This window comes from Vollenhovia emeryi, unplaced genomic scaffold, assembly GCF_000949405.1.
Source record: "Vollenhovia emeryi isolate VEMERY1.0 unplaced genomic scaffold, V.emery_V1.0 DF939267.1, whole genome shotgun sequence".
Classification (NCBI taxonomy): domain Eukaryota; kingdom Metazoa; phylum Arthropoda; class Insecta; order Hymenoptera; family Formicidae; genus Vollenhovia; species Vollenhovia emeryi.
Window position 1 is genome coordinate 22,420 of NW_011967099.1, and position 26,087 is coordinate 48,506.

Here is a 26,087-nt window from a genome sequence, read left to right on the forward strand (position 1 = left end):
ATTGGTAAACTTACGCGTTATTATCGTCAAAGAATGCTTTGTTCCACAATAAACACGCACGTATAACCTGATTGTAACCTAACGTAGCTTCTTAACACTGATGGATCAATTCACAATGTATGGGTCGAACATGGGTTGCATTTGGGTTATTTGTCTAGTAACCTAAAACAATACTCGTGACGTCATTAATCGCTCCCGGAGCGATTAATCCTGGTCCAGTCGAAAACGCTATATGTGGCGATCGAACGAAAAACCAACAATGTTTTGTTTGGTTTTGAACCCAGGTCTTCGGATTACCAGACCAGCGCACAATCCTCTGCGCCACGATCGCCACAATGTAGTGTATCATAAAAATTCTCTTGCATTTCCATATTTAACATATGCATTTCTTTTTTTAACAATTTCTGCAGGAGTTAGACTATTTTAAGGATAATAAATCTAAACATGAGTTGTCAGCAAAGGCTAGACAAGCTATATCTTTCATTCACGATCAGTTCTCATCGAAGCATCCACGTGTCATAGGACAAACACGAGAACAGGCAACGAAAAATAAGGAAGATTTTTCTCTCAATTGTCCAGATGATGAGATCCTTCAGTGCTGCCTACAGATTCAGCAATTAAAAAAATCAGTGGTAAGTTAACCTTCTGTTACGCCCTACAGTATTACATATTAACGAATAAAAGTGTTATTTCTATTTTATATTTATAGGTTTTGTTATCTTATGACAAAAATCTCTGCACTAAAACAATGATATATAATATACTGGCATTGGGGCGTCATGATCCGCTTGAAAAAATAGAAAATTTTGAATCGGAGAATAAAATAATCAATCCTTTGAATGGTGATTCCGTTGAAAATTCTGTCTTTCACGAAGAATTGCGTTTAACGGATGATGTTTTTGAGGACATAAAATTGATTATGAAAAACTTTCTGTCAGCGGTACGCATCCTGCATTAGATTATAAAATATCAAATTTCACGAGCTTACGTATCAAACGAATATTTTTATTTCAGATAATCGTGAAGCAAATGTCACAGATTTTTGGAGAAGCAGAGTGGAAAATATATGTCATAATAAAACCACCTTGGACTACGGTAACGGCATTAAAATGTGCTATAAAGCATTGGATTGCTGCTATTAATGAATCGTTCGAAAGACGCGCTGAATATCTCCTAAAAGAATTGCTTGAAGCTTTTGTACATATACCAGGTATACTTACACTTGCGTAACCTATTAAAGCTCCTTGTAAAACTATATTCTGCAACCTGAACCTTGATGTTTCTTTCAGTTGGTGGCAGAAAATTGCAAGATGTTGAATATATTATAGAGAAGAGTAGCACCTTGGTACAAATCGCTGATGTGAATAAATACCGTGATCTCACGGCCAAAACGTTTAATGCTATTACAGTAATATATCTTATTATTTAAATGTTTAAACACTTTGTTATTGTGGAAAGGAGGTAAAAAATTTATACTTTCAGGAACTCAAGGAGAAGTGTAAGAGATATATCACTGACATAAATCTGAAAAAATTACACAATAAAATAGGCATCGCAAATAATGCCGAAGAACAAGAAACGAGAGCGGGAAAGGTGTTCCAATGCTTCCAGTATATCTATAATTATGCACGTGACATATGGTGAGTTATACACACTTATACACACACATATACATATAATTTTATACGCACCTATAGATACATGCAAACAAATTATGGTTATTAATGAGGATGTATATAATGCAAATGTGATATGTATTAATAAGTGGAATATTGCTATTTCTATCTTTGTAATTAGATATTATTTCATTTGTATTTCGTAACAGTGGTTTGGCATGTAACAATGCGGGAATGGCATATTCCTTTGCCTTCGAAACTCCTGCCAACCCAGCATTGTCACAAGTGTTTATACAGCGCTTGCAATCAGAAATTACCAAAAAAGTAATTGATCTGACACAGAATCTGAATGAGTAAGTTATCTCTAAGCCCAAGGGTAGTAACCTAGTATTTCTTGTGTAAGCAATTACCTGAGATTTTTTACATCCCTGTTAAATTACACAGTGATATATATTATATATTATATATTATTGATTGTTGTATGGTTTATTAGTATTATTATGAGAGAGAATTCTTGATCCATAGAGAACACTTGTAATTGAGCTTTATTTCCTCACTGCTAGGATGCAAAAATCATTTTGGGTGATGGTGTCAATCTATTAATAATGATAATATATGTGTAGTCTATTAGTCAAGTTATTTTATATTATATTACATGTATATTTATGCAATATTTTTTGTAATCAGGTTACTGGCACAGGCTGAAGATGTCATGAAATATCAAACGTTGCTTAGTTTACAGCAAAATTTAAATACATTTTTGCCTGACACGCCGACAATAACTTTCGACGTTACACCTTTGGATATATATTATTGTGTCAAATTAAAAGAAGAAGCACTGAAAACTGGACTAAGGCAGCTACAAGAATTAACTTCGCATTTCTGTGCACTAGCTGCTCATATATAGTTGTGTATTGTGTAATTTATATCTTTGGTGTATATAGAGGACATATAAAGATTAACAAAAATGAATATACATTTAGTTTATTTAATATATTAACAAAATATTACAAAAATAATCTTAATATTATTATAAATGAAAATTACTGTGACGTGATTTATGGGTAAAAGTATTTTGGAATTATTTTTCGCTGATTATATTGCGCACGCGAGAAGTGTGTCGTTTGAGATAAAAAATTAAAGTTTATCCATGTATTTTTATCCCCGAATTAATATAACTTTATTGATACAAGTAAGTCCCCTGAAAATTTTGCATACGTAACATTCTTCATTAGCGGTATTTTTTTGTAGCTGTGTAAACTAAGAAAGATTTATTTTATTCTTCTAATACGTAGATGTTTCTTGTCTATGAATTAATGCTCATTTTGGGTACAGTTATTTGTCTAGTAACATAAAACAAAGCTCGTGACGTCATTAATCGCTCCCGGAGTCCAGTCGAAAACGCTATAAAATATAACCGCACGTCGCACGAAGTTCGATAACAGCGTGGGAGTTTGCTGTTTATTGCAAAAGTGGGTGGAGGCGCAGCACCATTTTGCAGTAACACCTCGACAAAGGAATACGCATCAAAATAGTCAAAACCAGTCACGATAACCTGTCGTTTGTAAAGCTATAGAAGTTGATTAAAATTGTCAATTCAAAATTCAGTGGGGAAAATCATAAACAGGGCGAACCAATCAGATGCTAGGTACCGCATGTCCAGACTCTGATTAGAGGATCTCTAACCTGTATGTAAAACCGTAGGCTCGATTATGAATCTTTTTCTCGAGCGTAAACTTGTGAAGAGTGAAAAATTTCACTTTTTACGAGTTCACGCTTGAGTCTTGGCTCTCATGATCGAGTCTCTGCTCCGGTGGGTGCATTGTCAATTTTTTCAACGTTAACGCGATGTGACGCAGGCTTAAAACTGTCGTGCGGAGAGTTTCAAAACCGCCGCTCTCGATTACGAAAGTAATTATCTTCGGGTAAGACAGCATTTGTGTTACCTACGGCAACATTTGTCTCGCGAGTTCACAATCGTCCAGGGTAATCGTAGAAGCGTAATGGCTGGTAATAGCTCTTTAACATTCTGGACGCTAACCCGGTTACGTCACGTTTGCGCGGCACCAGACCGCATTTTTCGTGTGTCACGTTCATTGCGCGTTGGTTTCGCGAGTAATCAACTGTATTTGCGAATCTGCCGACGTTATTCCGCATCAATTGCACCGTTGTTCGTAAAAGGAAATCGTGTTCTCAATTATTTGTCAGATTGCAAGACATTTTTTATACATGGGTTTTCATTTTCGTGCACCTTATTTTGTAACCATCTTATTGCTTTATGTAATTGATGTGCCCCTCCCCCCTTCTATATGCTTGCACCACATAGTTACTTGAAATAACATGGATTCTCAATTGGTTGTCTAGGTATCAGGTTGATAGAGTTCAAGGTATATCTGCAAGGATTTACTGTGAATACTGAGAGCAAAAATAAGAAATTGGAGAATGATGAGGATGACGGCAATTCCAGCTAAGCACACTCTTCACAGCGGTATTTTCCATCCTGTTATACGGGAATGGCAGTCGCCAAACGTCGAGATTACCGTTAACAATCTTATGTATCCTATATTTGTCTCGTAAGTTTGGCATTTGGTCACGACGACGTATATAAGTGTGTTTCAATCAATTATTCCTAGACCCCGAATGGTTGTATTATGTAAATACATAGAGTTATTAGTATACGATTTATGCCTGTTGCGCTGTTGTACAAATGAAACTTTTACGCATGGTTGTAGGGACGACGAAAATGCTGAGGAACCAATTAACAGCATGCCTGGTGTGTATCGCTATGGGATTAATCAGTTGGATAAGATGTTGCAACCTCTGGTTGCAAAAGGTTTGCAGTCCGTTTTGTTATTCGGTGTATCTCAGCGTCTTGAAAAGGTAACGTTCATGAAGCACGGTAATATAATCTTTCTAAAGCTGTACAAAATATGTTGCAAAACTTGTTGTGCGCTTCATTATTTTACTATAATTTTGGATATTTAATTAGGTGAGATTTCGATGATGCAATAGAATAATTCTATTACAATTATTCTATAAGTTATGAATTCTGTGCGTATGTTTTAAATATTAAATATTAGTCCGTATATTTATTTTAGGACGAAATCGGAAGCAACGCCGATAGTATACGGAATCCTATTATTCAAGCTGTACCACTGTTGCGCGAGAAGTTCCCTAATTTATTAATAGCATGCGATGTTTGCCTGTGCCCATACACGAGTCATGGGCACTGTGGTATTCTCAACAACGACGGCAGCATAAATAACACGAGTAGCATCCAACGGCTCGCCGAGGTTGCAGTATCGTATGCAAAAGCTGGTACGAGATTACGTTTCTGAAAATTGTTTCCACGGTACAGTTGTGTAATCTCTGCTTAATGAAATGTGGTGCGTCGCAGGCGCGCAAATTGTTGCGCCATCGGACATGATGGACGGCAGGATAAGCGCGATAAAGCATGGTTTAGCCGCCGCTGGATTTGCGAATAAAGTCGCAGTCTTGTCGTACGCTGTAAAGTTCGCATCCGGACTTTACGGGCCTTTCCGGGACGCGTCGCAATCCGCGCCGAAGTTCGGCGATCGCAAATGCTACCAGTTACCTCCTGGTAGTAACGGATTGGCAGCTAGAGCTGCTGTAAGTTTCATTCCATTTATTAGTAATTTTTTCCTTATTGTAGCTCGAGTATTATTTCTGTAATCCTTGAAGGATATTTAATGGGAGTTTATAGACGTATAATGTCTATGCCTGCAAAATCATATTCAAATTACATTGATGGGTCCTATTTCATCTGTCTTGCGAGCTGCATTATGAAAATAGAGTTTACGTGCTTTAATTTATATGTGTGATATATGGAATATTTACTTTTCCAAAGGCAAGAGACGTGGATGAGGGAGCAGACATGCTAATGGTGAAGCCGGGCCTGCCTTATTTGGATGTTGTCCGGCACACGAAGGACGCGCATCCAGAGTATCCTATATTTGTGTATCAGGTGTCGGGGGAATACGCTATGTTGTATCACGGTGCACAAAACGGCGCGATCAACTTAGAGAATGTGCTCAACGAAATATTGCTCTCTATGAGAAGAGCGGGTGCTAATTGTATCATAACGTACTTCACGCCATTAATATTGGATATGCTGCAACCGAAGAGCAAGTTATAATTAGAAATTGGCACAAAAGAAAAAGACAAATTGTAAACCGTTTGATTTACACATCTAGATAGAAATTGTATAAAATTAATTTTACATTAGGGCATGCTCTGTCCTTCATCTGTTTCTCGCAATCAGTCTGCTATCTAAATTTCCAGAAGGTTCAGCTGTAGCTTTTCGAAATCCTTTCAGTCTGAATGTTTAGAATCAGTTTAATCTCACTTTTTCTGTCTGTCTTTCGGAGCTAGTCTCAGTCTTTTAGTGTTGATTTTTCAATTCAGATTATGTTGTGGTTACTCAAATAGTATTTATTTGAGTACAACCAAATCTTGCATGACATGAAATAATCGCGAAATAGAGACTAATTTCTAAAGACACACTAAAAGCTACCGATAACTGTTAAGCATCTGCTTCAATTTTTGATTCCTTTATTGAGACATTGCTTCGAAATACTTTTGGTTCTTCCTACATTTATATCCTATTATTAGTACTTGAACGTTAAATCAAGTACGTTTCAAGTAACTTTATGTACTATGTCTTGATTCCAGTTAGCATTTAAATATCCTATTCGAGTCACTTTCGATTTCGTTTGCTGTGAATACGTAAACATTAATCCGTTTCAAGTTATTCTTGATTCCTTTCGATTTTAATCCATTACTTGGACAAGTCACTTTTCGAGCTTGAAGAAAAAAACAAGTACAAAAGGGTGGCAATTTTATACGATCAATGAATGACAAAGTTCTAAGCTAATTATTTATTAATTATTATAATAAAAAGATGCGGGATAAAGTTTAGAAAATTATGCGTAAACGTGCTTCACTGGATTAAGCATAAGTTTGACAAATTCTGTTAGTTATTTCTTTTAATTTGCATTGAATGATGTTGCATTTCGTCATTCGCACGTCATCCAGACTTGTTTCTGTGTCAGAATACCAACGAAATAATGACGTGGCGCGATGCGTAACAGGCGTTCCATTTAATTCACCACCTAAGAACGGGCAGGTACCGTTAGAGTAAACGGTGCCACGGTGTGTGCAAACCCTGATCTCGGAACGAAGTAACGTGTGCCGTCGTCCGTTTTCTACATTCGTGTAACGTTATACAAAATTTCCGTAATTTTGTGTAACAAATTTCTTATTGTTTCAAGACATTGTAACCGAAGATGTACTTATACATGTATACATACATTAATAGATAAAAGATCCAATACTAAGACAATATTAAGATAAACTTTTAGGGTCACTTACACATATTTTTATCAAAATATCTTTACGTTTATACTTTTCTCTTTTTATTACCAAGAGGAAAAGTAATAAAAATTGTTATTTTTATTCAGTGATTTTTATTGACAATTCAGTATCACATTATGATCTTTGCGTATGTATGCTTGTATACATCAAATAAGTACATGGTTGTATATATGATTGTATAAATCAAAAACTACTTTTGTAGTTTTTTATTTAAAAAACTATACTTGATCATATAAAATATTGAATATACAATCCTTTAAAATATTTTAAAGGATTGTATATTCAATATTTTATATGATCATCTTTTAATAGGTGTAATATATACATTTAATGTCATTTTAAAATGTGTCAATCTATACACTGAAGCATTTATAATCTTCGTGTAAAATTTGAAAACACTGACAAATACTGATGAAAATATTGCAATGTTTTCGATTACAGTGTGTGCAGTCTTATACGTATTTTAGAAAGCATATTTTTTCCAAAAAATAAATAAAATCTCTTCCAATATAGTAAAATCATTTATTAAATATTTCTCCTATATCGCATCTTAACATAATTCCGTAACAGTATGTTAAATATAAAAGCTCGACGTGAAGATTTTCGAATGGCCGCGATTTTTATATCTTTTTGCGTTTCCCGAGATAATCGGGATACTGATTTATTGTGCATTATTAAGATAAACGTTAACGAAACCGATACTAGGTAAAAGCCAATGCATGCACAATTCTGTTACGGTCGGGGCCCGCGGTTTTTTACGTCCCTGCAAAAGTGATGCAACTGTTCTTATTAGAGCGAGTCGGATCCGGATGCCTCCCTTTACATGACTAAAAATGGAGTTAATATATTAATTTTATTTGTTTAATACATAGTTTTCTGCTCATTCCAGTCATTGTAGTTTTTATTTATTGTGAGAGGTACATTAAATAAACGTTTCAAAAACGGTCTTTCTTTCGTTAAAGGAAACGTTCGGATAAGATTTTTATCGCATCGTCATTTTTGTCTTACATATTTGTCAGGGAGGACTGTTGCACTCTTTTTTTTCATCAGATTAACCGACTAATAAAAAATTTTCAACCAATAAACAATAAAATTCGTAAGGCTCTGACGTGAAATCACTATTTAAAGGAATAAAGGATATAAGAGCCAAGACAAGATGTTAGTGTCTGCATGATTTTTATTTTTAAATTTATTCCGAAAAATTTACTTCAGCCAGGGTTTGTTTAAAATAAATTTAAAACTTTTAAACATTTAGACACCAACACCCCGTCTCGGTTCTTACATCCTTGCTTCCTTTGAATTGTAAAACTAATAATTAATACGCGTTTGATACAAAATAAACGCGTAAACTGTGTAAACCTTCCACTTGTCACTCGTCTCTCAACAATTATCATTTCATTATCAGATTACTAAGACTCGGGAATTTCTCTGCTCAAAATATTAGAATATGATCAGATCACACTAGAAATAAGAGTTTTATCAATTCACATTGGAATTGCGTGCAATCTAACGTAGCCTGATCAGATTTTATTTATTTTAAACAGGGTTGTCAATTTTTCAACTCGCGGAAAAAATATCGACCATTTTTTTCCGGACACGATACGACGACGATCGACTGCTGACGCGAAACCCGTGAAACTAATCGCGATGTGAAAAAAAAAACCAAAGCGCGCCTCATCGCGGGACGGGCGCGACGGGCGCAGGGGCCGTCCCTGGCGCGTCGCGCGGCGCTCGCGGGTACGGCGCGTTCCACGTGTTCCAGCTGCCGTATCTAATCGGCCGGCCGCGAATCGCGGCGGCGCGCGCGGGCTCTGGAAGTAGACGAGCGTGACGTGGGCCAACGAGGCGCGGCCAACTGTATGCGCGCCCGCGAATCAACGCCGCGGCCTTCCGCGGTGGCCGCGCGGCTCCCGCCAATCGGCGCCGGCCACGACGTAACACTCCCGTTAATATCCCGGCCCTCGAGTCCGGTGCCGATGTCAGTCGTCGCTACACCGTTCGCCGAGAGAAACGTCGTGACTAGACTTGCCGAGGAGCGCGAGGGAACGTTGAGCGGAGCCGAGCCGAGCCGACACGCGTCCAGCTGGTGAGTCGAGTCCCCGATCCGGGCGTTTTCCGACGTCGCCGTCGGGACGTTCCGCTCCGTCGGAGCCCGCCGCCGCCGCCGCCGCCGACGCCGCCGCCGCCGACGCCAGCCGACGTCGACCGCAATTCGATCGTCCTCGAAGAGAGAACTCCCGTTCCCCGCGGGCGATCTCTCCGGGCGTTCCACGTCGCCCCCCGCTGTCAATCGGGAATTGTCACTCGCGCAAACGGCGGCCCCCTTCGTCGCTCTCGCGTTTTATCCGCGCGCCGTTCGGCAACGGCCGCGTTACGGTATTTCTCCCCTTTTTCCCCCCTGGGTTTTTTTTTCTTGGTGTATTTGGAGAGGCCGAGAGAGAATCTCGGTGCCACGTCCGACGCGAGCGTGCGAGCGAGCTCGCCACGAGCGCGGAAACTCCCCGCGTGTCTCCCGTCCTTGCCACGATGTCAAAGACGTTCGTTAAGTTGCGAACGGCCGCGCGGCAATTGATCGATATCGCGTCCCTGCGGCGCGTCGAATTTTCCGGAATCGTCTCTTCGAGAGGATGACGTGTGACTTTGCTCGCCGAAACACGTTCGGCGCGCGAGTACCCGCGATAGCTCGTGGAAGCTGATTTTCCTTTTAACTCGTCGAACGCGAGAGGTTTTACTAAAATCAGGAAACTTTTTCTCTCCCTTTGGTGTACACGGACGGAAATGTAGATCCGATATCCCGAGGCTGCGTTCGGAAACATCCACCCCGAGTGCCCTGGTGTATCGTTTTATCTTTCTCGCTCAGCAAATGGTAAACAAGGATAAAATGGACACACTGGGGCACTCGAGTGACCAGTTTTCCAGCGCAACTTAAATACACGATCGCGATGATAAAAAATACGGAGATACTTTCCGTGAGTTTGCTCCAAGACTCAGCTCCGTAACTTGATAATTTAAAAATTGGAAGATTCCTACAAGTCGCCAGAGGTAATTAAAAACGTGAGAACTTTTTTCCCCGTGTCTGGCAAGTTTAATACAGTTGAAATTCACAACGTTCCGACCACAGTTTTTGGTCCTTTTCAAGCGACAATCATATGTGTTACATCGAAAGACAAAGGTGTTGATTTCTCGAGACTCCGAACGTGACATATGTTCATCAGTCAACACCTTTGTCTTTCGATGTAACACATGATTGTCACTTGAAAAGGACCAAAAACTGTGGTCGAAACGTTGTGAATTTCAACTATATTAAACTTGCCAGACATGGTCAGAAAAGTTCTCATGTTTTTAATAATTTAATCCCTCGTCAAAGTTAAGGGACGATAGTTTAAAAAAATTCTCCAAATGCAAGAAGTGTTACACTGATAATACATGTATAATATAAATTTTGTGTTTTTTCTGTGTAATAAAGAAAATTCGAGATCTTACGGTGTATTAATTCTGCGATTGTTGGTGATGCAGGAACAGTTGATACCAAGAGCACGCAATATGAAGGGAGGACTCGAGGTTTTACTGATAGTGGGACTGCTGTCAGTCGCCACGTATGCGAAAGAGGACAAGGAGAAGGAAGACATTGGCACGGTGATAGGAATTGATCTGGGCACAACTTACTCTTGGTGAGCACACCGGAGACACGTTGAAAGTAAAGGAATCAGCAATTTGCTCGTCAGCAAGTCAATAATACGTCGTGTTTACTTTCAGTGTCGGAGTTTACAAGAACGGTCGCGTGGAGATCATCGCCAACGATCAGGGTAACCGAATCACGCCCTCCTACGTGGCGTTCACCAGTGACGGCGAGCGCCTGATCGGCGACGCCGCCAAGAATCAGCTGACGACGAACCCGGAGAACACCGTGTTCGACGCCAAGCGGCTGATCGGCCGCGAGTGGTCGGACCCCACTGTGCAGCACGACGTCAAGTTCTTCCCGTTCCCGGTCATCGAGAAGAACAACAAGCCGCACATCAAGGTCGATACCAGCCAGGGTGAGAAGGTGTTCGCGCCCGAGGAGATCTCGGCCATGGTGCTGGGCAAGATGAAGGAGACCGCCGAGGCTTACCTTGGCAAGAAGGTCACTCATGCGGTAGTTACCGTGCCGGCTTACTTCAACGACGCGCAGAGACAGGTGAGGCCTGCGACAAGTTTCGATTCGGTTGTTGCCTTGAAAGAAACAAGATTGCAGGCTCCAAGTGCCGCGAGTACTAAGAGTCTCAAAGAGAATTTTGTAACGCGGAAATATGCGTAGCGATAAATTAATTCTGACTTCTTCGTACCAGGCCACCAAGGACGCTGGAACGATTTCCGGCCTAGTCGTAATGCGGATTATCAACGAGCCGACTGCCGCTGCGATCGCGTACGGTCTGGACAAGAAAGACGGCGAGAAGAACGTGCTGGTGTTCGACCTGGGCGGTGGCACCTTCGACGTCAGTTTGCTCACCATCGACAACGGCGTGTTCGAAGTCGTTGCCACTAACGGCGACACGCACTTGGGAGGTGAGGATTTCGATCAGCGTGTGATGGACCACTTCATCAAGCTCTATAAGAAAAAGAAGGGCAAGGACATCCGCAAGGACAACCGAGCTGTGCAGAAACTGCGTCGCGAGGTCGAAAAGGCTAAGCGAGCGCTCAGCGCCAGTCACCAGGTGTGTACACGTTTTGTTTTTACATTTACATCTTTTATCCGCCCCCGTCTTTGAAATAGATTTGCTCTCTTGCCGTCTTTATGTCGATTAATTGTTATGTATATTTGCATGTAATTTTCTTTGTGTACCATGCAGGTCAGGATCGAGATCGAATCATTCTTCGAGGGCGAGGACTTCTCCGAGACCTTGACTCGTGCCAAATTTGAGGAGCTGAACATGGACCTCTTCCGTAGCACTTTGAAGCCCGTGCAAAAGGTCTTGGAAGATTCCGACATGAGCAAGAAGGACGTAGACGAGATTGTTTTGGTCGGTGGCTCGACCAGGATCCCGAAGGTTCAGCAGCTGGTTAAGGAATTCTTCGGCGGCAAGGAGCCATCGCGGGGCATCAATCCTGACGAAGCCGTCGCTTATGGCGCCGCCGTACAAGCCGGCGTGCTTTCTGGAGAGCAAGATACCGACGCTATCGTACTTCTCGACGTTAACCCTCTTACTATGGGTATTGAAACTGTCGGAGGTGTGATGACTAAACTGATTCCAAGGTAAATACGAGAGATTATCAAGTCTGTAAACATTGAGATTATCGATTGGCTGTGTACGGGCAATAAAACGATATTCTTTATTTGCGTAGAAACACGGTAATCCCCACCAAGAAATCGCAGATCTTCTCCACGGCGTCCGACAGCCAGCACACCGTCACGATTCAGGTATACGAGGGTGAGCGTCCCATGACCAAGGACAACCATCTGCTTGGCAAGTTCGACCTAACTGGCATCCCGCCGGCGCCACGAGGCATACCGCAGATCGAGGTCACCTTCGAGATCGACGCCAACGGTATTCTGCAAGTGTCGGCCGAGGACAAGGGCACCGGCAATCGCGAGAAGATCGTTATCACGAACGACCAGAATCGCTTGACGCCCGACGACATCGAGCGGATGATCAAGGACGCGGAGAAGTTCGCCGACGACGATAAGAAGCTGAAGGAGCGCGTGGAGGCGCGCAACGATCTCGAGTCGTACGCGTACTCGCTCAAGAACCAATTGGCCGACAAGGAGAAGCTCGGCTCGAAGGTGTCCGACGCGGACAAGGCCACGATGGAGGAGGCTATCGACGAGAAGATCAAGTGGCTGGAGGACAATCAGGATACCGAGCCGGAGGAGTACAAGAAGCAAAAGAAAGAACTCACCGACATTGTTCAGCCGATCATCGCCAAGCTGTATCAGGGCGCGGGCGGCGGTGTCCCACCTACCGGCGGCGAGGACGAGGATATCAGGGACGAGCTCTAACTGCAAGCTGGCGACCCGCTCATCTCGATTCGCGGTTTAGACTGATTACTCGCCTTCCGAGCAAATACTTCGCAGAAGTGTTGATATACACGAGAAGCTGAGCGCGGTATCGTGTACACACGCGGGATCATGTTCTCGCCGTACGTTTAGCTGAAAAGTGGCTGTCTGGTTCTAAGTTTTACTTAGATAATATGTAGCATACACTATCTATAACTTTAAGGCTTAGGTTAAGGAAAAGGCGTTTCAAGCTAAATGTGCAGTGGGAATAGAAGTCTTCGTCATAAGTTTTGCGTACGTTTTAAGAAAAATACAAGGGGATGTTGGTAATACCGAAAAATCGTCGGGCTCTCAAAGACTGAGAGATTGTGGATTCTCTCGAGAATTTTGACTCGACTTTCCGGTGTCATCAGCATTTTCGACACTGCGCTCATTTCTCTCTCCCGCGACACAAACATACCGGACTCCACCGCGTTGTTAATTTATTTCCAATTGTTTTGTATGTTTCCCTACTAAGTGTAATAATCGAATGGTCGATTTTCGCAGAGTAAAGCGCGTTGAAGATATATGCGTGAGTGTGTATGTACGAATGATCGAGAGAGTGAAATGCATCGAGACGCGCAGGCTTGTAACTCGTATACTGCCAGCGAGTTGCATCGTACTGCGTACAATGTAACCGTGTCTACGTGTGTGTGCGAGTGCATGTGTATCGATAATACAAGAATAAAGATTTTTTCAGTAAACTGTAACTTCTGTTGGGATACATCTTGTAAGATATTCGATCTTCCGCATCCCGAGATCTACCTACAGATCCTGCGACAATGCGTAAATAAAATAACACGAATGTTCCAAGAAGAAACATCTTATTTCAACATACGTCCTAATCACGTTGAGACATCTCTTTAGAATCTGCTATCGCTCGGCCTCGTTAATGTTTACACCTTCTCCCAGATACACCGAGTTTTCTAGATAAACTCTACAGTGTTCAGATTATTTGGTAGTGCCGTGGCTTTTTATTTCAAAGAATTGAAATAGGAAAAGACCAGTCAAATTGCTTCCAACCGCCGTATTTTACTTCTTCGTGGATTGCATACTATACATAGTAAATGAAGATATTAAAGTATTGTGTGATAGAAATAAAATCCAAAGAAACTAGGCATGGAAACGCCCCCGCTGGTCCATTCAACAAATTAACGGAATATTTCAAAGTCAAGTTTCCTTGCCGAGAGAGAAATTTAACTTCGCTGGGTACACGAAAATAACTTTCCTTTTTAGAAAAAGTAGACAACTTGTTTTTTCGCTGGTGGAGCCATGACACCCTCGGTGCCCCCGTGTGCGCGTCTATAGAGTGACTGTTAAGGCCCTTGTACAATGCTAGGTGATAGCGATAGGAACAGAATTCATAAAAATACAGCAAATAAGGCAATAGCGATAAAATTTCCGACGAGTTAAGGCTGGTTTATTCAAGGCCGTAACCGTTCGATTATACCGGAATCGGTAAAAATTGCCCAATCACCATTAAAAGTGAAGAGAATAGTTGACTGTAATTGTTTAATTTTTACCGATTCCGGCGCAAGTTAACGCCTTACGGCCTTGCATAAACCAGTCCTTAGAATTCTGTATCTGTTGCCTTGCACGGGCAATAGATACAGAATTTCAACTCGTCGGAAATTTGCTGTCGCTATCTAGCGCTCTGCAAGGGCCTTAGGAGTGTGGAACCAAGCTTCTGTTAAATAAGAAAATGCCACTTAAAATTAATCGAGGCTCGTAATCCTAATTCTACCTTCTGACCCGTCGGCGTGATAGCGACAATAATAATAATTACAGTGGGAGGTCGTTTTGAGAAAATTTATTTAAGGATCCAGTTCATATCGTAACAAAAACAGCACGGAATTTGTAGACATAATCAATTCCCTATAATATCTTAATTCGCCTATTGTGTACCGAAATACAACCGTTAACAGACACGATGACAATAACATAATTCGCTCCTTCGTGAAACCCCGACGTTAATTTGTTCAGAGCAATTTAATCGCTGGGCTCGCGCAATGTTTCACAAATTTACTTAGGTATAAAAATAATATCGAAATCGCGCGACGGACGTTTACCGCGCGTGATAGGATGGGAAATTTTCGTAGACTGCGCCGGAAAAGTTTTGCAATCTCGAATCACGATGAAATCAAGCTTGGAAAGGACTGCAGCTCGGTTACTTTTATCTCTTCGCTGAATATTGCGACACAACACTTTCAAGAACCTGATACCGAAGACTAGTCGCGTTTCACGTTGCGAGAATAAAAACGAATATTCTTAATTTGTAATAAACTTAATTATAATCCAAGATAATCATATAACATCTGCGTTTAGCCATCACGTTATACGTACACCTTCTATTTCTGTTCTGAAAATCCATCAGATGCGGTAGAAGATTTCGAGAAAATTGTAAATTGACTCCTACAAAATCCAAAGTTGAAGCCTCTCAATTCCTCGACATTAGGAATTAAGAATGGCGAGTGACAATTTTTTTTTCACAGTTTCGACTCGTTGCCCGTTCAGAAACTTTTCCCACGCAGCCCTTGTACGCGACAGTTCTTTTCACTTCGGTTTCCGCAGATTCCGATGTACCATAAATTACCGAGTATATCGCTTCGCGAATGTAGTCTACGTAGTAATAATACTATTCTTTAAACGAAAGAACGCGCTGAGAAATAAACTCGCAGCGATGTACAAATTTCGGGCGCTGCGATTAGCACGCGAGGGGATCTGAGGAGGGAGCAGCTCTGAGACTCCCGAAAGACTTTATATCTCCTGTCACACCGATCCCTTTCGCAACGCGAGAGGGAACGCGTGCTGGCCGCAACGGTATATCAATTTTTGACTAACGCTTGCGATAAAGGCATGAGATTTTGAGGCGAGATCACAGTGTGTACACCGGGAGCTGAACGGGGGGAGGAAAGGGAGGGGGGGGGGATCTTTCGAAGATCTCAAGTCTCTCCTCAAATACCCACGTGCGAAACGTAAAGTACTATCGAACAGGTAGCGGTGTGTGAACGGTATTGTTTGCCTGTGAATCGCTTTTACAGGATTTCCGTATGTAAAAAGATAAGGCCAAAAGATAGGCATTCAGTGCGTGAATCACGAACCAGAAGGACAATTTCTCTTTTTTTTTCTTTTTTTTTCGTCGTAACTCGCAGAGTTAGTACAATTCGCTTTTGCTATTTTACACTGAGAATAAGTAACGAGGTATTTCATTGCGGTTTGTACATGTAGAATTGAATATCGTTCCGTTCTTCGATCTCCAGCTCTTTTCTCTTCATCTTTTTTTTTTGGTATTTTTAGCATTTGCGTCGAAAACTTCGAACAACGGGTATTGAGCATTTCTTTTTTTGTCTAGTTTCTTATTAGATCGTTGAAGCGACAATGTACTAATTATGGAATTATAAGTTTTGTTCTCGTGTATTTAATCCTAAGGAACATGGCGCTATTTCGTACTTATGTATACGTAGTCAAGCGTAAGTCTGCATACGACTGAGAAGAAACGCGAGAAAGAACGTTAAAAAAAAATAATAACATGGAAGTCCTTCGGCTGACCTAATCGTCCGCGCGCACCAGATTGCTCCTCCTCTTCGAAAAGGAAAGATCTGCCCGCGTATGGGGGCGATTGAGAACGAGACGTGGCTCCCGATTACCGGAAGCGAACGCGCGGAAAGAAATCGAGCAATTGTGTGTATCGCGAGACTTTTTCCTTTTTTCCTTTTAACAAACTGAACACCGAAATGCCGCTAATGGAAACGGAGTGGTTACCCTCTACAGTCCTTAGTCCTATACAGATTTGCGATCAACCGACATTTGCTCCGAGACGGTCAATAATGCGTGTCCAGCGGCGCGTAAAATACTATGAGTATCGGATAAATATCGTTCGTGCTTCCTGGTCGAAATCAATGGTCGGTCCGGAACCTCGGAGAATCGTCTTCGGCAAGGAAGCTAATTTGTCTCCCCCCTCGATATCGCCAAGTGCGAGGATGTAGCGCGACCGAGACACGTGGCACTTGGTACCACGACGCACCCGACGGTGTCCCTCGATTCCTCCGTTACATCCCTTTGTTTCCCATTTTTAATAACTACATAATGCGGAATTTCCTATTTTCCTTCCTTCCTCTTCCCCTCTCTCTCTCTCTCTCCTTACGCGGTAAATATTTTCTTTTTTCTTCGTCTAGCATGAACACATTCAACATATTGTTTCTTTTTTCTTGTTTAACTATACAGCACATCCTGAAATCAATGGACTGTGAAATAACAGCATGGAGAAGTGATTCTCTTCAGATTCTGGCTGTACTGCTTTCCCTTTCTCTATCTCTATTTTTTTTTGCTTTTCTTTTCCATTTTCTCTCTCTCTCTCTCTCTCTTTCTCCAATGTGCCAGTCTATATCATATCTCGGACGTATATATTCTTATAATAATAGTATTAATGAATACATATATATCCGCGTGCACCGCGAGCGGAAAGGATTCCGATTTTAGAGTTATTTCTCGAATCTCGTGACTATTCGATATTACAGCTAAATTTAATATATTATAATTAATATAATTCTCGCGCAACGCTATGCGCTATTAAAGTGGAGGTTCGGAGCTTGTACTATTATAAGATTGCTATCAGAGATTGAGATTTTAGAATGAAATTGGTCGACTCTTGTAAACGTCTGTAAAAAAGAGCTTAGACGAAGTGCGGGGAATCCTCTCCGATCGCAATATCGCTCTCGTACATATACAAATACTTGTAATGCCTACTTGCTAATGCCAATGAATACATTGAGCTACTATATGTATGATCGTAGCATATATACTCTTAAAACTCTTGTTTAGTAACTAGACATTTCGTTTCTGAAAGGAGTTTTTGCCTTCACGCCAGAAGATTCTTTTTTTTTCCCCTCGTAAAAAAATGCGCTAGAGATTTTCCTCTCCTAACACTGAACGATTTAGACACGAGGTGTGTGCAGTAAGTGTGTATAAATAATTTTTCTAAGCGCGCAAATGCTCGCCAAAACATCAAGTTCGAGTAGGAATATAGTCCAGCGTAAAAGATACTGACTTCACTCCCGATAAATTAATAATTTATACAGAACTCTCTGCGGGACGATGCGCAACCGAGATTAACAAACATTCCTGTGGATTCCCTTTTAAAGTATCGTTCTTAAAAATAAACCTATGCGTAATACGTATTACGGGTTTATCTACCGCGTTGCAAGCGCAAGTCTGCTTGAAATTTCTATGTGGAAAATTAGTACGTGCTTTAATCGCTATATACAATACATCTTGAAATAGATACGCTTTTTGATAAATATGGAATCGATTTCCCTTGTGTGTTTGTTTTTCGTTCATTTTTCAGAAGAAACTTAACACGTCGCCAATTAATACTCTCGATAATTTATTAAACAAATATCTCTTGATAAAAGGACTTAAGGATAACGCTGAATTTCTTTCACGCCTAACTCGTCTGACTTCATCAGGAGCAAAATGCAGATTGCTTAAAGAACAGTCTACTTATATACCCTTTTTCGGAACACTGTCTATTGAAATAGAATTTACGTTGACAGCTTTCGATCCGCAGATTATCAGGGACAGCTGCAAAGAACAGGTGAATAGTTAAGCACTTAGTTCAAATTTGTTTCGAAGACCTGAGAGTTCATCCACGCTGTACTTTTTAGCAATGTATGTGAAAGAGGTACGTGCTTCCGTGGTCTCACGCGAGAAACGAGGGGAAAACCCGACGACAATAATCCGCAAATCGAAAGCCCTCCCTTTTCTCGAGATATGATACAAAATTTTCAACAAAAAAATTCATGCGCTAATTCGCGCAGAGACTCAACAAATATCAAACACGGTGCGCTTCTGGCCGCGTCACTTAAATACCATTTCCCTAGTTTGAACAACAACAATGTATCTCGTATCACAGTATTTATTCAGTAGTGTATTTAGTATTTGTCTCACGTTCACTTTGGATATGGCAAATATGAGATAGTAACAGTAAAATTATACTAATGTAAGTCTATAACTCTTTGGGGCTAAATGCATATCACAGTGGGAAAATTTTCAACGTTCCTATGTTCACCGTCTTCTACATCTTCCGCTTTCTTCTTTCTTTTTTTGTCTTTTTTTTTACTTATTTTAGATTATTATTTAACCGTCCAGAAGCGCACCGGTCCCAGAAGCGTGTCACTTTTTCTTTTTAATAAGGTCACGTTATCTATACGCATTATTACGAAGCATCACCGCCAACCAGAAACAAGCAAGCAATTAATAATATTAGAGTAAGATTTTTTTTATCATTAGTCAAAAAATGCACCGTATGTTACTTGAGATACGAGTTCCCGTATCTGCTATGCAGTCTTATCCTAACTTGTCGCTGCGTAATGCACTACTGAAACATAGGACTATTGAATTGTACTTCTTTTTTCCTAGTTTTCAAAACAAGATTGATTACAGTTGCATATGAAACTCCGGGTTTTCAAAAAAGTTTCAAAGTACAGGCACGAAAAAACTATTTTGAAAACTAAACAACGATCTGCCGCAGGTCGTTCTCGTAAACGTTAAAAAATTAAGTAAGAGTTTAAGTTAACGTTATCCCTAAAGTTTAAGCGATTCTCTGTGTCCTTACGAAACTAGAAAGAGGCAGAGAAGTTAATTTTAATTAATGTTTATGGCGGAGTCTTAACTAACTCTCCGCAGACCGCACCGAGCTTTTAGGCAGAGGCAACTAGAAAAGTTTTACAGCTTTTCGGAAAATGGGAAAACGAGGACTCGTATGCGGACCGCGTGAGCACGTGAGTTTGACAACATTAGTTTAGAAGAACGACCTCGTATGATGTATACTATAATAAATAAATCAAATACTGTACTAAATATATCAAATAAAAGCAAATCTCTCTTTCGAAACTGTTTTAAAACTCTACTAAAACATCTGACAGCTTATCTGTTTTAAGCAAGTTATGCTTTTGTATAAATATAATACATGATAACTGTGAATAGTTTTTTAAGCTGTTTTTAAAACTTACACATTAATGCCATCATTAAAATACGAATGTAGAAAGAGAGAAATCGTAATTAAATATACAATTAAATATATCTCAAAATTAGTTAACGTAAAAAACTGAGATTTCATGTGCAACAGTTTAATAAAAAATAGTCCGTAATTAATCTATATATTGCTTATATAATCGGATCGATACGATTCAGTATTAACGCTTTGCTAAAAATAAAATTGCCGAGTTATTTAAATCGTATCGTCAGAAATCCGAATAAGAGTAAAAAAATACCCGATCATTTTGTTAACAAAAAAAAGGGGGGAAATGCTACACAGCTCTTTCCTAACGCTACGAACATGTAGTAGATATCGATATTACCATCATGCCAATTATAGCGCACGATTATCTTTCTCAATCGTTTACCTATTTTCAGTACGTTTTAAAAGGTATATACTGTCTCTGTTGGATCTTAAAAAGAAATTGCTGGAAAACGAAAGTAAATAATTTGATTCAGTCATGGATGTGCAACAAGCCGACGTTCGGAATTGACGAAGGCGAGACAGTTTGAATTCCACAATTCGGCACCGCTTCAAATAATTTCCGAAAACTCTCCGTAATTTTCCTCCATCTTCACTCACGTTCCTTCGTTAGTGTGCTTATTAGTAAAACGCGATTTTGAAGGAAAAACTATATCCTCACCACCGGCTTCTACAACTGCCATGTGCTTGTATAGCGGAACATCTATAAAACGGATTCTTTCGATGATATTTTGAAGACCTTAAAGACAAAGTCGTGTCGAAATATGCTTTAAGAATACATTTTCTTCTTGAATAACCGCTTGTGACTTCTTGAAAAAACATGTTTTGAAGCTTTCTGAAGGTTTCTCCTGCAAAAATAATGTACAAAAAATATTAAGGCGACTGTATCGACGACCAATTCGTATCGTCTTCAAATCGACGGGATATTTACCAATAGAGATTTAACTTGTGCTTGTATCTAAAATAAACCCTGGGCGAATGCCTGGATGACATTAGGTACGGTAGCATCGAAACCGTTGATCGTCAGAACATGTCGGTCATAATCTTTACGATATGGTGAGGAAGAGCATAAAGCGCAAGTGATTAGTCTGCAAAAAGATCACAGTTTTACATTTGCAACGTGTACTATACAATTAGAACAAATATTATTCTGTATTTTTAATATAACACAATGGAAATCTATAGATATCTATCTTTCAAGATAGGATAACTAATTGTTTCCTGTAGATGTAGATTTTATGATACATGTATGTATATTGATGATGACAATTATATAAATTATTTCACAAAGATTTGCTAAAACTGCTTTGCAGTAAGCTATATTTATATTATTGTTGTTAAAGACACATTTTAATGCTTTATTGCGGCTTGTACAGTGATATTACACATTATTTGTCTTTTTATGAGCATATTAAAAAGAAGAAGAAAAACCGTTATGGAAATAATATCTTGGTAAAATAAATTGTAAAATATTGAAAAATAAAATTTTGTACACGACGCGAGTTCACATGCCTCTGCCGCTTCAATTGAAGAAATTGAGATAACAAATAAAAGTGCACACTTACTTTGCATGCGGAAGGTTCATCTGCTGTTTGTACGATATCAGACTTTCCTCGGAGTCATCGTACTTTTGGAATATTTGATCCATAACGTTGATAAAGACATCGTACTCCTTAGAATTTTGTTTGGCCCACGAAATTGGTTTACTGGAATTGATATTTCCCGAGGAAGGTTCCTTTAAAGCCTTCAAAATATCATCGAAAGAATCCGTTTTGTAGACATTCACTGAATAATGTCCGAGGCTCTTGAACGTCGCTATGGTAACGTTTTCCTCAGAACGTAAAAGTATCAGCGCGATCAAAGCAGCCGTCTCGAGGCCGGTCATATTACCATTCTGCCAAGTGTTTGCCTCCATTAATTTGTTCGTGCTGATTGTCACCAAGTAGCGCAAATTCGTAGATTGTATATTCTGTAAATAATCATAATGGCTGTGAGACAAATAAGCTAGATAACAATATCTATTTAAAACAACACATGCTCATTAATTTATATCAATGAATTGAATTACTTAATAACTCAATATTTAGGCAACTTACTTTAAATGACAGAAGGAATGCCTCATTTAGAGCGTCTGTTACTTTGACATTTGGATTAAACTTCAGCGGCATAGATTTGTTTAGCTCTCGAACTTTTCGTTTCTCATAGGTCAGAGATCTTAAAAATGTATATTTATCAATGGCAATTCAAATTATTTAAATCACATGGAGTACTGTTGCGCACTTACTTTCCGGAATACTGATAATTTTTGAGGGTAATAAAAACTAATGCTGGATGAACTTTACTATTCTCAACGCACTGTGGATCGGTAAGTCGTTCCGTTACTTTTTCGACCGCTGGTTCATCAGCATTAAGAAATCCAAGATTGTGAATCCTTTGCAGATTATTTAGAAGGTTACCAACATCCATTGACATTAGCAATGAATTCCAAACCTACACATGAAATAATGAAACGTAATATCGATTGATTAGAATCAATTCTTCATAAATATATTTTTAATGCTAAACAAAATTTTCTTTAATCGTTTATGTTGTGTCTAAAAATATTGAATCACTTTTTAACAAAGTCTAACGAATTAATTTGGAAATGGAAATCTTATTCTTTGCAGCTATCGCAAGTTCAGCACTAAATATCTTAGCAATCTTATATAATACATAACATGTAACTATCTGTTATTTCTTGTAATTTCTAACAAATTATACCTCCTTGGATTTTAGCAGATGTCCAGGTACATGATCCAAAGAAAAGCCATATGTTTCTAGCAAAGTGGCAGCGCGGACCTCATCCTCGCAATGTTTGAAATCTTCAACCTCTTCCATGTATTTTAGTAGCTGGTGGATGTTAGAAGTCTGTTCTATCTGATCACTTGTCACATCTTTCCTGGTCTTTTCCAAACCGTGTATTATGTACTTCAGTATAACTTTAGTTTCTATTAAAGAATTAATGGTCTAAGTAATATTTTTACCACAGATTAATTATAACCATTTATCATGACATAACGCAAATCCATTACGAATTACTTTATCTGTTAAATTTTACAAGTTATATACATATAAACATCTTGTACTACATATTTACTAATTTCACTTAATTTTCAACTTTTAACCACTAATATCTTGAAATCTAATTATGATCACAAACACCAACGCTACATGTAAGAATGTAAAGTAAAAACAAGATTAAGTTTATACAAAAAAAGAAATCAAGAGATCAATAAAGTTGAAGAATCCATGGATTTGTGCTGCTCTTCATAAACCAATGGCTTTGCGTTTACCTGGAGAATTGCCCAGAGGATGAGCCATTTTGACAATGTCTTTGTGCTTCCAGCCATACCTGCTTTTATATTTCGTAACGCACTCAATAAAATCCAATGGTTTCTTAGAGAGGTACCAATTGTTGATAGCTTTCCTCAGACCATGACCCCATCCTTGCGTGATATAATTCAACTCTTTCTCTCTGCACAGTTTAGAAACGAATTTAACAAACAGAATAAAATTCGGGGTAGACGCACAGATCTTTTTTACACTTTCGTATGCTGCATGGCGTAACTTCTCGCTTCTAGTTTGCCTGCAGCAAACAGCGAGGGCAAACACCAAAGTCTCTGGATGTGTAACCAAATTGCTCTCAAATGCCTACAAACATTCTCATTTTAGGAATAGGATTATAGGTAAATATTATACTTTTGTACACGTTGTATAATTTATAACAGTATACTTACTCTTGTGATCAGTTCAATGGGCACCAATTCCTTCTCTGTATCTTCAGCAAGTTCTTCTATGGCTAGAACATTTCTGACTATAAAATAATAATGGTCGAACCAATATCCAGGTTGGTAATTGGAGTAATCTTTTCCGATGTACAGATATCGTAATAAACGTAGTTCGGGGTCATTGCTATTGCCTTCCGTTGCCATTTCCTAGTAACAGTTTGCCTACAACAATTAAATTAGACAAGGATCTTTCAAATGTCACTACAAACTGTAAATGTCACGCTGATATTTTGTCAAGGTATTTCGCAATAAACAAAAGCCTATACAATTCGTATGCCAAGTTTTTAATTTGTCTCTAAAAGTGACACAGCTGTTGCATCTCGCTTATCTGTAATGTTTATTGCAATTTTTAAGATTATAATTACGTTGTGAGAAACATAAAAAAGACATTAGAAATTATACTGTAAAATACATAGTTACTTTATCTGTCACATACATGTGTGAATTTTAAATTGTGTTGCAAGGATTACGCAAACGTGGACCTCCCGATAGACGGAATATAACAGACATAAAAGAGACCGTTTCTGGACGAGAGCTTCCAAAATTGTAACCGCGAGACACGTCGAGTATTATTCAAGCGTCGTCTACAATGCGTGGAGTAGGCCTGGCGTAAATGCCGAATCAGACTAGCAATTGCAAACGCGGATTGGGTTGGGATTGGCGATTGTCCTCTAGCCAATGAGAGCAAAGCAGCCAGCGATTTAATCGACTCTCATTGGCTAGAGGACAGTCGTCAATCGCCAATCCCAATCCAAACCGCGTTTGCAATTGCTAGTCTGATTCGGCCTTAAGGAGCAAGAGAGAACCATAACCTTAAAGCGTCGTCTGCAATACGTGGAGCAGGCTTGGAGTAAAGAGAACCACAACTTTTAGTCTTTATGCGTCGTCCACAATGCGTGGAGCAAGCCTGGCACAAGGCGCAAGAGAGAACCGTAACCTTTAGCTTTCGGTGCAAGGAGGCTAAAATACAGGTATCATTTTTTTTTAATATTTCAACACTGGCCGATGGCGTTTCGATTCGCCGATCGTGAGCGTAAGAGCTCGGGAAGGAGTGAGAAATAAAATTGATTTATCTCCTTACTCCAGGCTTCCTCCGTGCATTATAGACAACGCGTTAGTACAAGGAAGCTAAAATACAGGCGTCATCTTCAATGTATTCGTGACACTGGCCGACGGCGTTCCGATTCACCGAGTGTAAGCGTAAGAGTTCAAGTGGGAGCGAGAAATAAAATCTATTCATTTCCTTACTCCTGCTCCTTATTCCAGGCTTACTCCATGCATCAGCTCTTGGTGCAAGTAGGCTAAAAATACAGGCATCGTTTTTTAAATATTCGTAACACTGGCCGATGGCATTCTAATTCGCCGAGAGTAAGCACAAGAGCTGACGGGGTAAGAAACAAAACCGATTCGTTTCCTTGTTTCCACTCTTTACCCAGGCTTGCTTCACGCATGTAGAGGACACATTAAAGCATGCAGGGGGGGAGGGGCAAGGGTATCCCTCGCTTTAAAACAAGCCACCGTTCTCACGCGTTTTCAAGTCTGACAGTTGGCGCTCTATTTTGAATCTCCCAAAATACGAAGGGCACTCGATCCGCATTATTTATATGACCTATTAACAGGAACGCGAATTACAGTCGCGTCTGACACACACACACGCGCGCGCGCGCGCACGCACGTACACACGCACAAGCGTCCGTACGTAACACGCAAGCAGGCATCATGCAGCATGCACGCGCATGAGCGCGGATTCCTTCGCGAGGATCGCGCGTATCACCTGGTTACCAGATAAGGTAACGCGGAGATACGGGAGGTGATGCGCGACCTTACGCACTTCGCAATCACGCACGCATGTATACACGCGTTCGCTCGCTCGCTCGCTCGCGACGCACGCACGCACGCACGGACGCGAGCCTGTCGCGGAAGCGACGTAGAGTTAGCGCGTAGAAACGTGCCCTCGCGAGGAACGCGATCGTCCCCCTCGACCGTTCTCGTCCAGCGGTTTACCTTGCCTTCGATGTGGACCGACGCGCGGAACGATCGCACACAGGAGGAACGGAGACTTACTGCGACGACGATCGCGCAACGACGTGTGCGGGAGCGCATTGACGCACGGAGCGACGCGCAGCGGCGACGGCCCGCGTTACGCTCGCCGCGCAAGTTGAACGCGGCTGCGCCGGGTGGCGCCACGCTGACTTTTCCCGCGATGTCCTCTCTCTCTC

At 40.4% G+C, this 26,087-nt stretch overlaps 3 protein-coding genes across 6 annotated transcripts in view; 2 read left to right on the forward strand and 1 right to left on the reverse strand.

The window, feature by feature from the left end:
- Nucleotides 1–2,588, forward strand: part of LOC105559487 (transcriptional protein SWT1-like) — a 6,566-nt gene extending 3,978 nt beyond the window's left edge. The window contains exons 6-12 of the mRNA XM_012007801.1: nucleotides 411–632; nucleotides 710–940; nucleotides 1,015–1,210; nucleotides 1,290–1,408; nucleotides 1,483–1,640; nucleotides 1,826–1,969; nucleotides 2,304–2,588. Of these exons, the coding sequence (XP_011863191.1) occupies nucleotides 411–632; nucleotides 710–940; nucleotides 1,015–1,210; nucleotides 1,290–1,408; nucleotides 1,483–1,640; nucleotides 1,826–1,969; nucleotides 2,304–2,523 (1,290 nt within the window). The 3' untranslated portion in view covers nucleotides 2,524–2,588. The remainder of the gene's footprint in view (nucleotides 1–410; nucleotides 633–709; nucleotides 941–1,014; nucleotides 1,211–1,289; nucleotides 1,409–1,482; nucleotides 1,641–1,825; nucleotides 1,970–2,303) is intronic.
- Nucleotides 2,589–3,310: 722 nt separating this feature from the next.
- On the forward strand, nucleotides 3,311–13,836 carry LOC105559488 (heat shock 70 kDa protein cognate 3). 2 transcript variants are annotated; one of them, XM_012007803.1, is made up of 11 exons: nucleotides 3,311–3,541; nucleotides 3,981–4,189; nucleotides 4,349–4,496; nucleotides 4,715–4,934; nucleotides 5,014–5,246; nucleotides 5,485–5,717; nucleotides 10,598–10,681; nucleotides 10,767–11,187; nucleotides 11,339–11,704; nucleotides 11,840–12,243; nucleotides 12,333–13,836. In XM_012007803.1, the coding sequence occupies exons 2-11, from the start codon at nucleotides 4,059–4,061 to the stop codon at nucleotides 12,985–12,987; spliced, it is 2,895 nt and encodes a 964-aa protein (XP_011863193.1). In that variant the 5' UTR covers nucleotides 3,311–3,541; nucleotides 3,981–4,058; the 3' UTR covers nucleotides 12,988–13,836. The 2 variants fall into 2 exon arrangements, with proteins under 2 accessions (XP_011863193.1, XP_011863192.1); XM_012007802.1 differs by lacking the exons at nucleotides 3,311–3,541; nucleotides 3,981–4,189; nucleotides 4,349–4,496; ... (1 more) ...; nucleotides 5,014–5,246; nucleotides 5,485–5,717 and adding an exon at nucleotides 8,935–9,096 and having other exon boundaries at nucleotides 10,527–10,681.
- A 982-nt stretch (nucleotides 13,837–14,818) lies between these two features.
- Nucleotides 14,819–26,087, reverse strand: part of LOC105559490 (60 kDa SS-A/Ro ribonucleoprotein-like) — a 13,564-nt gene continuing 2,295 nt past the window's right edge. Inside the window, exons 1-9 of one of the 3 annotated variants that reach the window (XM_012007804.1) lie at nucleotides 25,873–26,010; nucleotides 23,818–24,030; nucleotides 23,374–23,731; nucleotides 22,802–23,028; nucleotides 22,326–22,531; nucleotides 22,138–22,255; nucleotides 21,607–22,010; nucleotides 20,973–21,129; nucleotides 14,819–20,889 (exon numbers count right to left, since the gene is read on the reverse strand). In XM_012007804.1, the coding sequence (XP_011863194.1) occupies nucleotides 21,000–21,129; nucleotides 21,607–22,010; nucleotides 22,138–22,255; nucleotides 22,326–22,531; nucleotides 22,802–23,028; nucleotides 23,374–23,731; nucleotides 23,818–24,012 (1,638 nt within the window). In that variant the 5' untranslated portion in view covers nucleotides 24,013–24,030; nucleotides 25,873–26,010 and the 3' untranslated portion in view covers nucleotides 14,819–20,889; nucleotides 20,973–20,999. Of the gene's footprint in view, nucleotides 20,890–20,972; nucleotides 21,130–21,606; nucleotides 22,011–22,137; nucleotides 22,256–22,325; nucleotides 22,532–22,801; nucleotides 23,029–23,373; nucleotides 23,732–23,817; nucleotides 24,031–24,304; nucleotides 24,483–25,872; nucleotides 26,011–26,087 lie in introns of those variants that run through there. The other 2 variants (XM_012007806.1, XM_012007805.1) reach the window with 2 other exon arrangements.

What these genes read in the sequence shown, in the direction of transcription:
- LOC105559488 (XM_012007803.1), top strand. Translation starts at nt 4,059, where the DNA reads ATGATGAGGATGACGGCAATTCCAGCTAAGCACACTCTTCACAGCGGT. An exon ending in AGTATCGTATGCAAAAGCTG is followed by an intron (nt 4,935 to 5,013) that starts GTACGAGATTAC and finishes GGTGCGTCGCAG; the next exon opens with GCGCGCAAATTGTTGCGCCA. An exon ending in ATGACTAAACTGATTCCAAG is followed by an intron (nt 12,244 to 12,332) that starts GTAAATACGAGA and finishes TTATTTGCGTAG; the next exon opens with AAACACGGTAATCCCCACCA.